The 11,871-nt window shown below is 39.5% G+C and overlaps 1 protein-coding gene across 1 annotated transcript; it reads right to left on the reverse strand.

Moving 5' to 3' along the window:
- Nucleotides 1–374: 374 nt before the first annotated feature.
- LOC129778816 (pupal cuticle protein G1A) lies at nucleotides 375–10,986 on the reverse strand. Its single transcript, XM_055785929.1, has 2 exons — nucleotides 10,878–10,986; nucleotides 375–843 (listed from the first exon to the last, which is right to left on the reverse strand). Exons 1-2 carry the CDS (start codon nucleotides 10,887–10,889, stop codon nucleotides 532–534), a joined length of 324 nt encoding a protein of 107 aa, XP_055641904.1. The 5' UTR covers nucleotides 10,890–10,986; the 3' UTR covers nucleotides 375–531.
- Nucleotides 10,987–11,871: the final 885 nt, after the last annotated feature.

Genomic DNA, 11,871 nt, shown 5'->3' on the forward strand with positions numbered 1-11,871 from the left:
GGTGGAAATTCAACACATGTTGCGAAGAGAAAAAGCATCTACGTATTGCCTGGCTTCCCGGTATTAATTTACCGATCAATATTGCATCGTTCTGGTTCCGTTGTTAAATGCCAGAGCCTCGCATGATGAGGTCACGGTTAACTGTTGCAATGACGGTTTAATTATTTATTTATTCTTTCCAGCGTGTTTTTCTTAACACTTTGCAACCGGTATTGAAGGACGCAAAAACTTACTCCAGAGGGTTTCGAAAATTGTCTTTCATATGGTGTCTTCTTTGTTGTGACATTGTATCGTGGGGGAATGAAGCTGTCAAGTTCACATGATGAATCTTCCTTGGAGGTGTTCCTGAATACGAAATTTAATCTACTTATAAATAATAACAGTTTAGTTGTACAATGTATTTCCAAAGATATTTTATTGGCATCTCCAAACCTATATACACACACTTTCAGCGGATACAGTAAAACTAATTCACACTAATCTAACAAAATGCTTCAATGGTGACGGTCCTACGCTTAGTAGCCTGGGCGCTTAGCGGCGATGGAAAGCATGATAGACAGGGGCATGGGCCACGGCAATGGCAGGTGCGTGGTGGTAGCTGGCGATTACGGGCGCGTGGTGTACAATCGGAGTATGCGATACGTAGGTCTTGGCGATCGGAGCATGGTAGACTGGGGCGGCTATCAACGGCGCGGAGTGGGCAATCACCGGTGCGTGGGCTACGTAAGAATGAGAGTAAGGATGAGCGTGGTATCCGAGGTTCAGATGCAGACCACGTTTGGTCTTCATTGATTCGGACATCTGCTCGGCGCAAACGACGGCAGCGATAGCCAACAATACGATCTGGAAGGAAAATGAATTGATATGTTTAAAAAAAAAGAAAACAGAAATATGTCTTATTATCAGTGTTCTATTGGTATTGAAATTTTTAGTTAAGTTTAGAAAAGTTTAGTAAACCTTACTACACTACCAACAAATGTAATTTTTTGTAAGGCATCGTTTCCTAAAATAGGCCTCAATTTTTGTTGTAGCTATGTTCTTACAAATCCCATTATTCGGCTATTAGCCGAATATTTCAAAATTATGATCAAATTTCCAACACAACATGATCAAGGAGAAATCACTAACAACGTCTGCTAATTATAGACGATATAAATGGTATTGGTATAAACTTATCAGCTACACAAAACAACTCAACTTACTTACAATGTGGAGAAACGCGCTAGACCAATTACGTTGTTATAACTCTTCCAGCAAATTTATAATATTTATCCGTTGACAATGACTTATGAATGCTCATTATATGATACTTCACTCATCATACAAATTATCATATAAGATTCAGTGGTGGCGATGAAACAATGGTCAAACCTTGGAGAATAGATCGGAGACGCAAAAACATGCCGAATATGAATTTCACTAGCCATCAAAGCAAATTCTTGGGGGTCTTCGTAGCCACATTGGTTGCGCTTTAGCTTAGTAAGCGATCGATCGTGAGTTCAAAACCACTGCGTCCATTACTTTGAACTATTGTGGTATACCCCTTTTTTATACTACACTTCAAGCTTATCTACTACTTATTGATGAAGGAGTAGACTGAAAGCTATAGCGGTCCAATGCATTCCCAGACAATTTTTGAAGAGCACTTGAAGGCATTTAGAGCTTTAAGTGCCGCTTGACTGTCAGAGAATATGCAGATGTTAGCATGTCTATACTTTCTTTTGAGGCAGACATTTAGACATTCTATTATTGCAGCTATTTCTGTCTGAAAACTGTTGGCCAGTTTCCCATATCCACAGAGATTTTTGTTCTGGGACCATACACTCCAGCACCTGTTCTGATTCCCATTCAGTCCCATCAGTGTAGAACATGATTGCACCATTACGAACGTTGGGGCACCCTTCATCCCATACTGAGCGAGAATCTTCGATCACTCTGTATGGAATGTCATAATTGGTGCTAGGTTCCATCCAATCATTGTTCATCTCTGAGGCTGGTCCAATGGGTAAAAGATTCAGGATGCTCAAGTGACCAGTTTTGTCCCCGTATTGACCATCTTTGTGTTGTTACAGCATAACTACGCCCACGCAATAATTATCAGCGATGGAGATCGATTGAAATAAGATCGATTGATCCATACAACTGCTCTGCTCTGCAAGAAATTTGGGGCTGTTGTGCTTTTATCAACACAACAATGATTATATCCACTGTCTCCGCTGTCCGGTGGTCTAACTGGATAATGGATGAACAGAAGGAATACTCTTACGCCTAAATGGCTACCGTGTACCATATGCAATATGCAATGCTATAGAAGGAATACTCTTATGCCGAAAAATGGCAACTGTGTAATGTTCTATTTAGTGAAATGATAAACATGTGACATGTACACGAATTAAATTCGGCTTTGTTACAGCTAAATGCTAATAAGCCTTCGTATGAATCTTCAAAAACTTTCCCTATTTGCTGTGCTGGTCATTCGAAGCTCTTTCGCCATGTTTGTTCACTAATTACTGCCTTCTCACAAGCGAGACCTTACAAGTTGACTCCTCCTGGGTGTAAAGTTTCAAGTAAGCTTCAAAGAGCTTTAATTTGAAATTAGTAGCTCATTGCCATCTGGCGCAATGATGTGTCGAAATCTCTTCTCTTGAACTGTCGAAAACAGTGTTTACACATTGAAGTTCTTTAAATTCTTCGCAATGTAGTGAAATTTCCAATCGTCATATCCAGAGTGAATGGAAACATTAATTTATTCGAGTTGATTATATTTAAATGAGAGGTTCGTAGTTGTATTCGGAACGTTCTCGCTGAAACTAGGTAAAAGGTTGCGCAGTTTGCCATCATGAGTTATTAGTTGCCGGTTTCTGTAGTGTAGTGGTGAACCATAGCAGTCACCACTACCACTACACTACCGGCACCGCCGACAGCTGGTTACTCATGCTGGCCTACTGCGCACTTCTTTTGTCCAGTACAACGCAGCGTTGGCGTTGGTGGAATCTCTTCGCAATGGAAGAAAAGAATCAGTTCTGCACTCAATTTACTAATTACCGACTTGGTCGAGTACGAAGATCGCAAAAGATTTAAAAATGGCCGAAAAATTACTGTCTGTACAGTTGTCAAAGGTTTCGAGGAACGTTTGTCTGTTTCCCAAAAGGTTCAATCAACGCATCGAAGCGGTGTAGTGGGCCGGAACCTGCATCAGAACAATATGACGACTTTCAATGCGAATCCAGGACTGTCAGCTGTGAATGAGGCCAACAAACTAGGTCCTGTTTGCAGTACAGTTGGGAATATACGCATTCGGGAAGGTTTCTTCATGTGTCGAGGTATTAAGAAACTAATCAAAACAGTAAACCAAAATTCGGCGGATGCATTCTTATGGATTCTTATGGAAATATGAATTTGCTTTTGCGGGCAAGTTTGATGATAAGCTGATGATCTGGCAGGGAATCTGCTACTGTGGCCGGAAGTATCCGGTTTTCATCACTTCCAACAAAATCAACTATTAGGCCCCACAGGAGTTTCGTCAAGTTTTTGTCAGAATTTTACAAGTTACCACAACAGTAAGAATGCGTAACAGCGGTATCACGATAGTCCGTAGACGTCTTTGAGAAAGAGATGAACCCTCCGTTTTGTTCTAAATCATCGAGTTGTAATACAGATCATAAAGAGCTACCAAATCGCTAGAAACATCAGCACTGAGCGCCCTTGCGTGCAACGAAGGGAACCTGATTACTGCTAAAGTGGAGGTAATTAGGTGTTGGAAGCAAAATTTTGAGCTTTGTTGAATTGTGCATCCTTGGCAGAAAAGATCCTTTTTCGTGTGCCACAGGGTAAAATATACAAATAAAAGCATCTGTTTTCAAGAAATTTAAAATGTTTGTATGTTTTAGAGCAGACTTCTCATTCTCTCATACTGAATGTCAGTTTGGAATTATAGAAAAAATGAATCTAACTGTGCCAAGCAGGGATTGAATAACCACACTATCCACATGACCACTGGTGCTGTCATACTGATGCGTGCGAATATTACACTACATTATAAAATAAATTGGATCTCATGAGTATACACGAAAAAGAGTTTTTTGCTGAGAGTAGAACGGAGAGCCTATTTTAACGTGCAACCGTATCCGGGTGCTATGCAGTCTTCAGAATGCAATGCGATGCTGATGTGTAACATGTTTTTTGAACTCAATTGAGCTCTCACTCTTTGTATACACATGCGCTCTGGAGAATGAGCAACACAGCAACGTTCCGAAACACAGATGAAACCGTTTTGCATCGAGCTTTGTACTGTGTTTTACACCATTTTCCGCGCCGTATTCCTATACCTGTTTTACACCCCGCTTGAATCTGGTTGGCTTTCTCTGTTGAGTTATTTTTCTCCACACAAGCGTATACGGTTGGTATGGACGCGCGTTGTTGTTTTTATGTTTTACTTAGAACGAGCGGAGACAAAACGGGCGCTAGAATTTTATGTTTGTGTATAAAACGAGGCATGCATCACACAAGTGAGAAGCGATGTTTAGTATCAGAATTGTGTGTGCAACCTTCGATCCGTACTTACTTGCAGACAGTTTCTTATTTTGCTCCTCTTATACTGCCCTTATGCTCTGCTGTGACCGATATATATTATACACAAACTCGTTTCTTGCCTGGGTAAATGCTGTATGAGTATGGATAGATATCACCTTTTTTAAATTTTTATGCTCAATTCAATTTTAGGAGTTTTAGAAAGTTAAAAACCTATAAAATAAACGGAAAGTCAACATTCTGGCTGAAATTTTAAAATCAGGAGCTGTGCAGCTGCAATTCTTCGGGACATTTTAGGTTCAACCGAGGAAAACTAGTTGTAACTGATTGGAAGGATTCATATCCCTTATCTACAAGAAGAGCCAACGACTCATCTGAAGTAACTATCAAGGTATAAATATTCTCAACTCCGTCTACAACTATAACGTCTACAACGTTGATACTACGGTTTGATGCAGTTGAATTACAGTTCATTTTATAGCAGCGGTATCAGTAGGCGTATCTGGAATATTTCGACAGCAAATCTGTATTTTCCAACGGTAAAAATTTCACGTTGTTCCGTTTTGTTTTGAGAAAGTTGTGCAGGATGGAATAGAGAGCCGAGCCGCTCATTTGAACCGGTTCGTCAGAACGAGTGTATGATCCACGGTTTTTTTTCAAATAAATCACGGTTCAAAAAAAGAGCGGCTTTTCGAAAGAGTCTCGTCTCAAAAAAGAGCCGCGGCTCAAAAACGAGCCGATCACTGAAATGAACCGTTTTGCAAACCTCTACACCCAAAGTTAATTTTTAGCACATGTTATGTCATCCCGATTTATTGCATCAAATGAGCCGAAAAATAACAGAAAATGGTCTATTCCCCAATACGTGTATATCATTTGTATAATATATATGCTAGAGCCAATATGAGCAAGCGAAACAGGAGACACATTTAAATGAAAGCATATGCAAGCTTTTCGTATAGTTGCCAAATACATGGCCCAGACAGAGAAAGATATAATCTCGTTAATGTTCTTCTTTATCCTCTTAGAAAACACTTTCCAACTTCATTTTATGATGAGGTGTAATATTATCACACTTTTATATATTAGCGCTGGCAGCTATATGGATAGCGTGGTTGTGTGAAATATCTTTGCATTCCAGCCGGCCTTGGTTCGATCCCTGTTGACGTCGCATGAACGTTTTTTTGGCACAATTCCAAATGAAATGAGAAAAGAAAACAGAAAGAGATTTCTGCTCGTATACATCTTCTTCTTCTTCTTCAATGGCACTAACGTTCCTAGAGGAACTTCGCCGTCTCAGCGTAGTATTACTTGCGTCATTCTTTATTAGTACTTAGTTGAGATTTCTATGCCAAATAACACGCCTTGAATGCATTCTGAATGGCAAGCTCTAGAACACGCGTGATCACAGTGCAAGTCGGAGGAAATTTCTTTGACGAAAAATTCCTCCGACCAGAACGGGAATCGAACCCGAACACCCGGCATGTTAGTTATGACGCTAACCACTCGGCCACGGGAGCACACGCTCGCATACATACAAACCTTTTTTAAAGCTTTTAAAACAGCTCATTATTTGCGCATTTGACTCTCCAGCACACGAAATGGCATTATTCCTGCCAAAGATGAATTGTTTTCAGCCAACGCTAGTTTGGGTGTATGGTTGAAGCTGAGAGAAGAAATCATCACCAAAACACAACTCTAATCAAAGTACAATCCGGATAATCCATATACAAGAAGGTTATCGCAATTTCCGTGCCTTCAAGTAACCAAACAGCACCCTGAAGCGGAAACTGGTGGCCAAAAGACGTGCTCGAAAGTTGCACAACAAGGATTTGACGAAGTACGAAGAATGCATGCTGATGGATGACACAGCGTACGTGAAGGTGAATTTTGGACAGCTCCCAGACCTGAAATTCTATACAATCACTGCCAGAGGAAACGCCCCAGCGAATTTGAGTTCGTATTCGCTAATAAGTGTGCTAGGAAGTTCTTGATTTGGCAAGGGATTTGCGACTGTGGACAGAAAACGAATGTTCTCGTCACAAATAAGACAATGGACTCGGAACGTATATGGAAAAGTGCATACAGAAACATTTTCTTCCGTTCATTGAAGCTCACAAAGGTCCGGTGAAGATTTGGTAAGCTGTCACTGCGGTCGAGGGGTGCTTCAATAGTACTGTGACAATGGGGTCGATTATATTGAGAAGATCCGCTCAATTGAAAAAATAATTGTTAAGGGGGGAAGGTAGTCTGGAAGCTAGAAATTTATTTTTTTATTTTTTGCATTTTTGGGAAGCTTATGTCATGTACTGAAAGATTTTTTATTTGATTTCGTTAGAAAATTAAAGCCAAAAGTATGAGGTCACCTCAAGGGATATAGTATTGCCGTACTAATTTTTAAACGGGTTTCTCTCGAAACCATGTTTTCTCAGCTCGTGGTATCGATATCTCAGAATCTAAAATGAATCATCTAAAGCGTTACGTAGCCGTAACGTTTTTAGAATTTTCAAAAACCCCTATGTAACGCTTTTGGTATTTTCTTAATGTTTCAAAAGATTCACTGGAATCCGTTCTGCGGCACCTCGTTGCTTCAGAACCGATATAACCAGCAAGGTATCGATTTTCAGACAGCATCTACTCATGCAGCTGTCAACATCGTAATAATCATTATTCGTGTACTTCAAAAAATGGAAAATACATCTTCAAATATATCTTAAACAATAACCAAAATACCAGAACACTTCACTTTATTCCTAACATCTGAAAAAAAAAAATCACGAAAGTTAATTATTTTTCGACTTCCAGACATGCTGCAGACATAAACAGATCGTGGAATAAAGTGGCCGTTGAGGTTGACCAACAGAGATTCCAAAACTATGATTAAAGGCATCAGTTTTCATCAGTAACGGAATAATTTTAACGAATTCCGCGATACAACTGGTTTTGTTATTCCGGATCCTAAATGCATCAAGCTTTATCGAAAAATAATTCTCCTCAATGCCGATTATAAAATTTACATTCTGTACCGAACGAGGACTGTCCAGCATGTCCAGAAATTGACAAAAAAATCAAGGAAACTTTAAATTACCAATTCAGTACGCAAAGTGGCGAAAAAGGGTTGTATCCGAGACACGACCGCTCAGGACGTAGGACTAGGGTAGAAGTACCTATCATCGCACTAGTACCTATTATGGTAATATGAGTGAGTTTTCTATTAGTTTAGAAAACATATATTATTTTTAAATGCTCTAATATGATTTTTAAACATCAGCAATCTCTTCTTTGTCGATTTTTGTATTTGATTTCATGCGAAACATTGTTCTTTTGTTGAAAAATTTAGTTTGAAAATAGTGTGTCCCATTGATGCTTGTTTCTTAGCATTTTGCTAAGGAATATGCGGTCAAAATAATAGGATTTTATTGCTGTGAAGTGGCTATTTTGATGCAAACACAGTGTAGACGCATGCATTACAACTTTCTTGACGTTGTGATTCGACCAATTTATACGATTTAACATGTATTTTTGTACTATATAATTGGTACAATTTTACATGTATGTGCTAATTATCGTAGTATCGAAATCTGCCCTCTTCCTATTATGGTTGTACGAAATCGCTGCAAAGCTGAAAAGCAGAGCTGCTATGTTCTCTTATTATTGTTGTACGAAAATCTAACGTTTTCAAGCTGTGCAATTGCATTTTTGTATTAGGTACTCACCATAGTTGGTTCAATTTTACATCTGACCCATAATCGTAGCATGCGAAAGGTACATTGTTTTGATTATCATAACATACGAAATATCACTATTTTTCGCGGTCGGTTTTGGTCACAGTGTATTGTTTGTTGGTTTTTTTTCAGCTTTCTGAATAACGGTTTCATTTTCACCATTAAAGCTTCAGGTAATTATACATATTGTATAGTTATACAGTAGAACCTCGATTATCTCGGGAAGCTGTATAGAATTACTATGGAACTCACTTTCGCGAATGATCAGTGTTCTACTGTACATCTAGAAATAATTATCAACGTTTTGCAGTATGTCACCCCGACGTAAGGAAGTTTCAGAATTGGAGGATGTTGGAAGACCAAATTCAAACCAGGGCCAAAATGTATATTGTCACGAGAAGAGGAGTAAAAAAATGTTGACTGCTCTTCAAAGTTAGTGAATATTTGTCATCAAACCCACGGATCACACTGTTCCGTAATAATCGACCTGGTGGGTAAAACTTTTGAAAGGAACAGAAGAACTGCTAGAAAAAGTATACTTTTGTATACTTTTGAACTAAAATAAACTATTTATTCGTAAATTTCTGTAAGTTGGTGACATATTTCCTCCATAATTGGTACACTTACCCTACGCAATATTTTTTTTTGAAATTTGTTGGTTTATCATTTTGGATAGTATTTGCGAATACGTCGAAATTTCATAAATAACTCTTTAGTAAAAAGTTCCGGGGACAATGAAAAGGTTTAATTGCTTGCGTGGTTTTTTACAATCATTTCGAGAAGCTACGATTCTTTCTTGCCTTTGCGAGAACAATTCACTAATTGGTCATATGTCGCAATTTGTTTCTTTTTATCACTGCACGCATTGCACTGAGTATTTAACGAGAGGCATCTTCTGTGCATCGTCAATCAACAAGCATCAAACACGCGTCTAACAGATGCACCCAGTTGCAGCGATGAAAATGAAACATCGCGAGAATGACCATTTATTAAAAATCGTTTCTCGACTTTCGGTCAAAACCGTCAACAAAGCTAGGAGCTTGTTGCATCAGAACAGAGCCGATGCGCACGAGAGCAAATACGAATGGCAACTAAAAGTATCGAAGGTGTGCTATTCACATGTACAGGAAATGAACAAGTTCTAAGTTTCGCGCAACGAAAACAAGCAACACACACAAAGCCAAACACTGATGGCTAGAAACGACCTAATTGCAATGCCAGATGCACTTCAAGTGAAATATTCGATAACGTTCACAGCTCGAGGGGAAACATAAAACACAAAACGAGCAGAATAAGCGACCTTTGTTGTTGTGGGCACAGAAAGATTCTGAGAAGATTCCTCAGAGGAGATGCAATACTTATACGTTAGCGATAGCCTACTTAGTATGCAAGGGTGGAGTTCACTTCGCAAATATTCTTGTTTCGCTATCACCCTTCGTTGTTTCTATTCTAGCAGCTGCATAAGTTGCCCATTATCGACAGCTCTGTTCGGGAAAGTACACAAATGGACAGAACAAATGTATGGCGAAATGGGAATGCTTCCAATTTTCATCAATTTGAACCATAGACAGACTATGGGATTGTAATGCATAGCATATGGAACAAATCTTAGAAAATTTTCGATTCTTTTGGTGTGCAAATCGTTAAAATCCGTTCGCCGCAAAAATAGTTATTAACGTTAACTTTATTTCATAAAAACGTGATTCTGATTTGGCACCCTTAATGTAAGACGTAGTCCTACGTCAAAAGTAGGTACATCTGTATCAAATGTATTCACAACGGTATTTTTTGCAAAAAACTCAAATCATAAGTCGCCAAAAGTGTTGGCAAAAGGCAATGGTGTGGTGAACAATATACGAGTTCAGTGGAGTTCTAGTCAGATTTATCATTCTGTCACTACGCGGAAGCTAATCTGATTTGATTTGCATCATTACTGTGCCCAAACACATGAATCCGCGAAATATGCTGGACATATGTCCCTATGTTTTGAGCATAAGACAAACCTTTTTCCACTGCTTTGACATGTTTAAGTCAGAGCAGCTGAAAGTGGATTGATTGGATTAACGTGGATTGACGTGGTATTCCATTAGAGTGGAGCTACGAACGGAGCCTGATTCATCTCAAAATAACTAGATCAAATATTATTGAAAATTTCGATCAGATGGGAACCGTAACCGCATTGACGAAAAACTCAGACAAGCTCTAGAATAAATATGTTATTCTGATAATACATGTAAAAACATATTTTAAATCTGTGTACAGTTTTTCGATTCAATCGAGAAAAACTCGCATTTGAATCTATCCAATCCAAAAATATCCTAAACGATTTAATTTTTACTATCGTGCTACCCATAAGACACTTTGAGAGGATGTGATCCTCATCTTACACTTCATTGAAACTCCATTGACAGTTTATTCATTCACACATCATCTTCTCAGGATCTTTGTAAAATACACTGCATTCTAAATGGTCTATGTCACCAAACATCAATTAAGAAGTACTTTATATGATCCAAGAACCTTTCCTCAATTTTCTTATCAAATTTCACATTTTCTCCGAATCACTTGATCATCACTGATATCACTCATCACACCCATCCCATCCCCCACGGCCATACTTACAAAGATCTTCATGACGATAGTAATCCGATACAGGGTTTTGGTCAGCAGCGAACTCAAAAGTGCAACTTAAGCGCAATAACTTTGCAGGATTTATGAGCTTAAACATGGAAAAGTCACCACTTTTATACGCACACGCCCAACGTGTGCGTGTGTGTATCGGATCGGTCGGAGGGCGCTGATTGTGGGTCGATCCCTCGAAAGGGTCGCCGATTTGGCATACCGTGCGAGGAGGGAGAGATCGACCTGAAAACTCGAATATGTCGCGACATACGCGAGCATAACCGTCGGTAGCGTTGCATTCTCTTGGCGCAATTGGCGCGATCATTGAATGGTGCGACACAAACAACAATTTCGCGCGCGCGCGTATCGCGAAGCAATCCCAAAAGTTGCGGGGTAAACACGTACCGTGTTGCGCTATCGTACGAGAGTGTTTTAAAATGTACAATGGTAATCCATGGTTGGCATATGTGTGTGTCTGGCATTCCTATGATCTTGTCTAGCTGTGGTCCAACCAGAACCAGGGGCAGCTAAGCGTACGACCACTTTGGTGGTGCTCCAAATTGTTTCCACCATACAGGTCGAAACAAGCGCCAGCTGTGGAACTGAGATAAACACCTTTCCAACATGGTCAAATGAGCTTTCGGTGCTGGTTAGTCATCCCCTATAACTGCGACGGAAATGAGATTTTGCAAAGACCACCTGACGTAATTTCTTCAAGGTCTACGAGCAATATCGCAACGCAAATGCGAGTCCTCTTGAACATACCATGGTTGTACGCCTCCTGTGAGAGACGTACACTTTTCACGTGGAACAGATTTCCCCGCTCATTCGAGCGTGAACCGTTCTGCATCAGCGAGAGGTTATGAATAAAATTGAATGCGGGTTACGAAAGGTTGAATTCAAATGAGCATTTTCCCTTCCTGGTCTAAAACGAAGTATCCGTTCTTTTTCCACTACCAGTTTGCTTGAATAATTTCAATACATAATGCTTCCG

The sequence above is a fragment of the Toxorhynchites rutilus genome, chromosome 3 (assembly GCF_029784135.1).
Source record: "Toxorhynchites rutilus septentrionalis strain SRP chromosome 3, ASM2978413v1, whole genome shotgun sequence".
In the NCBI taxonomy this organism is placed as follows: domain Eukaryota; kingdom Metazoa; phylum Arthropoda; class Insecta; order Diptera; family Culicidae; genus Toxorhynchites; species Toxorhynchites rutilus.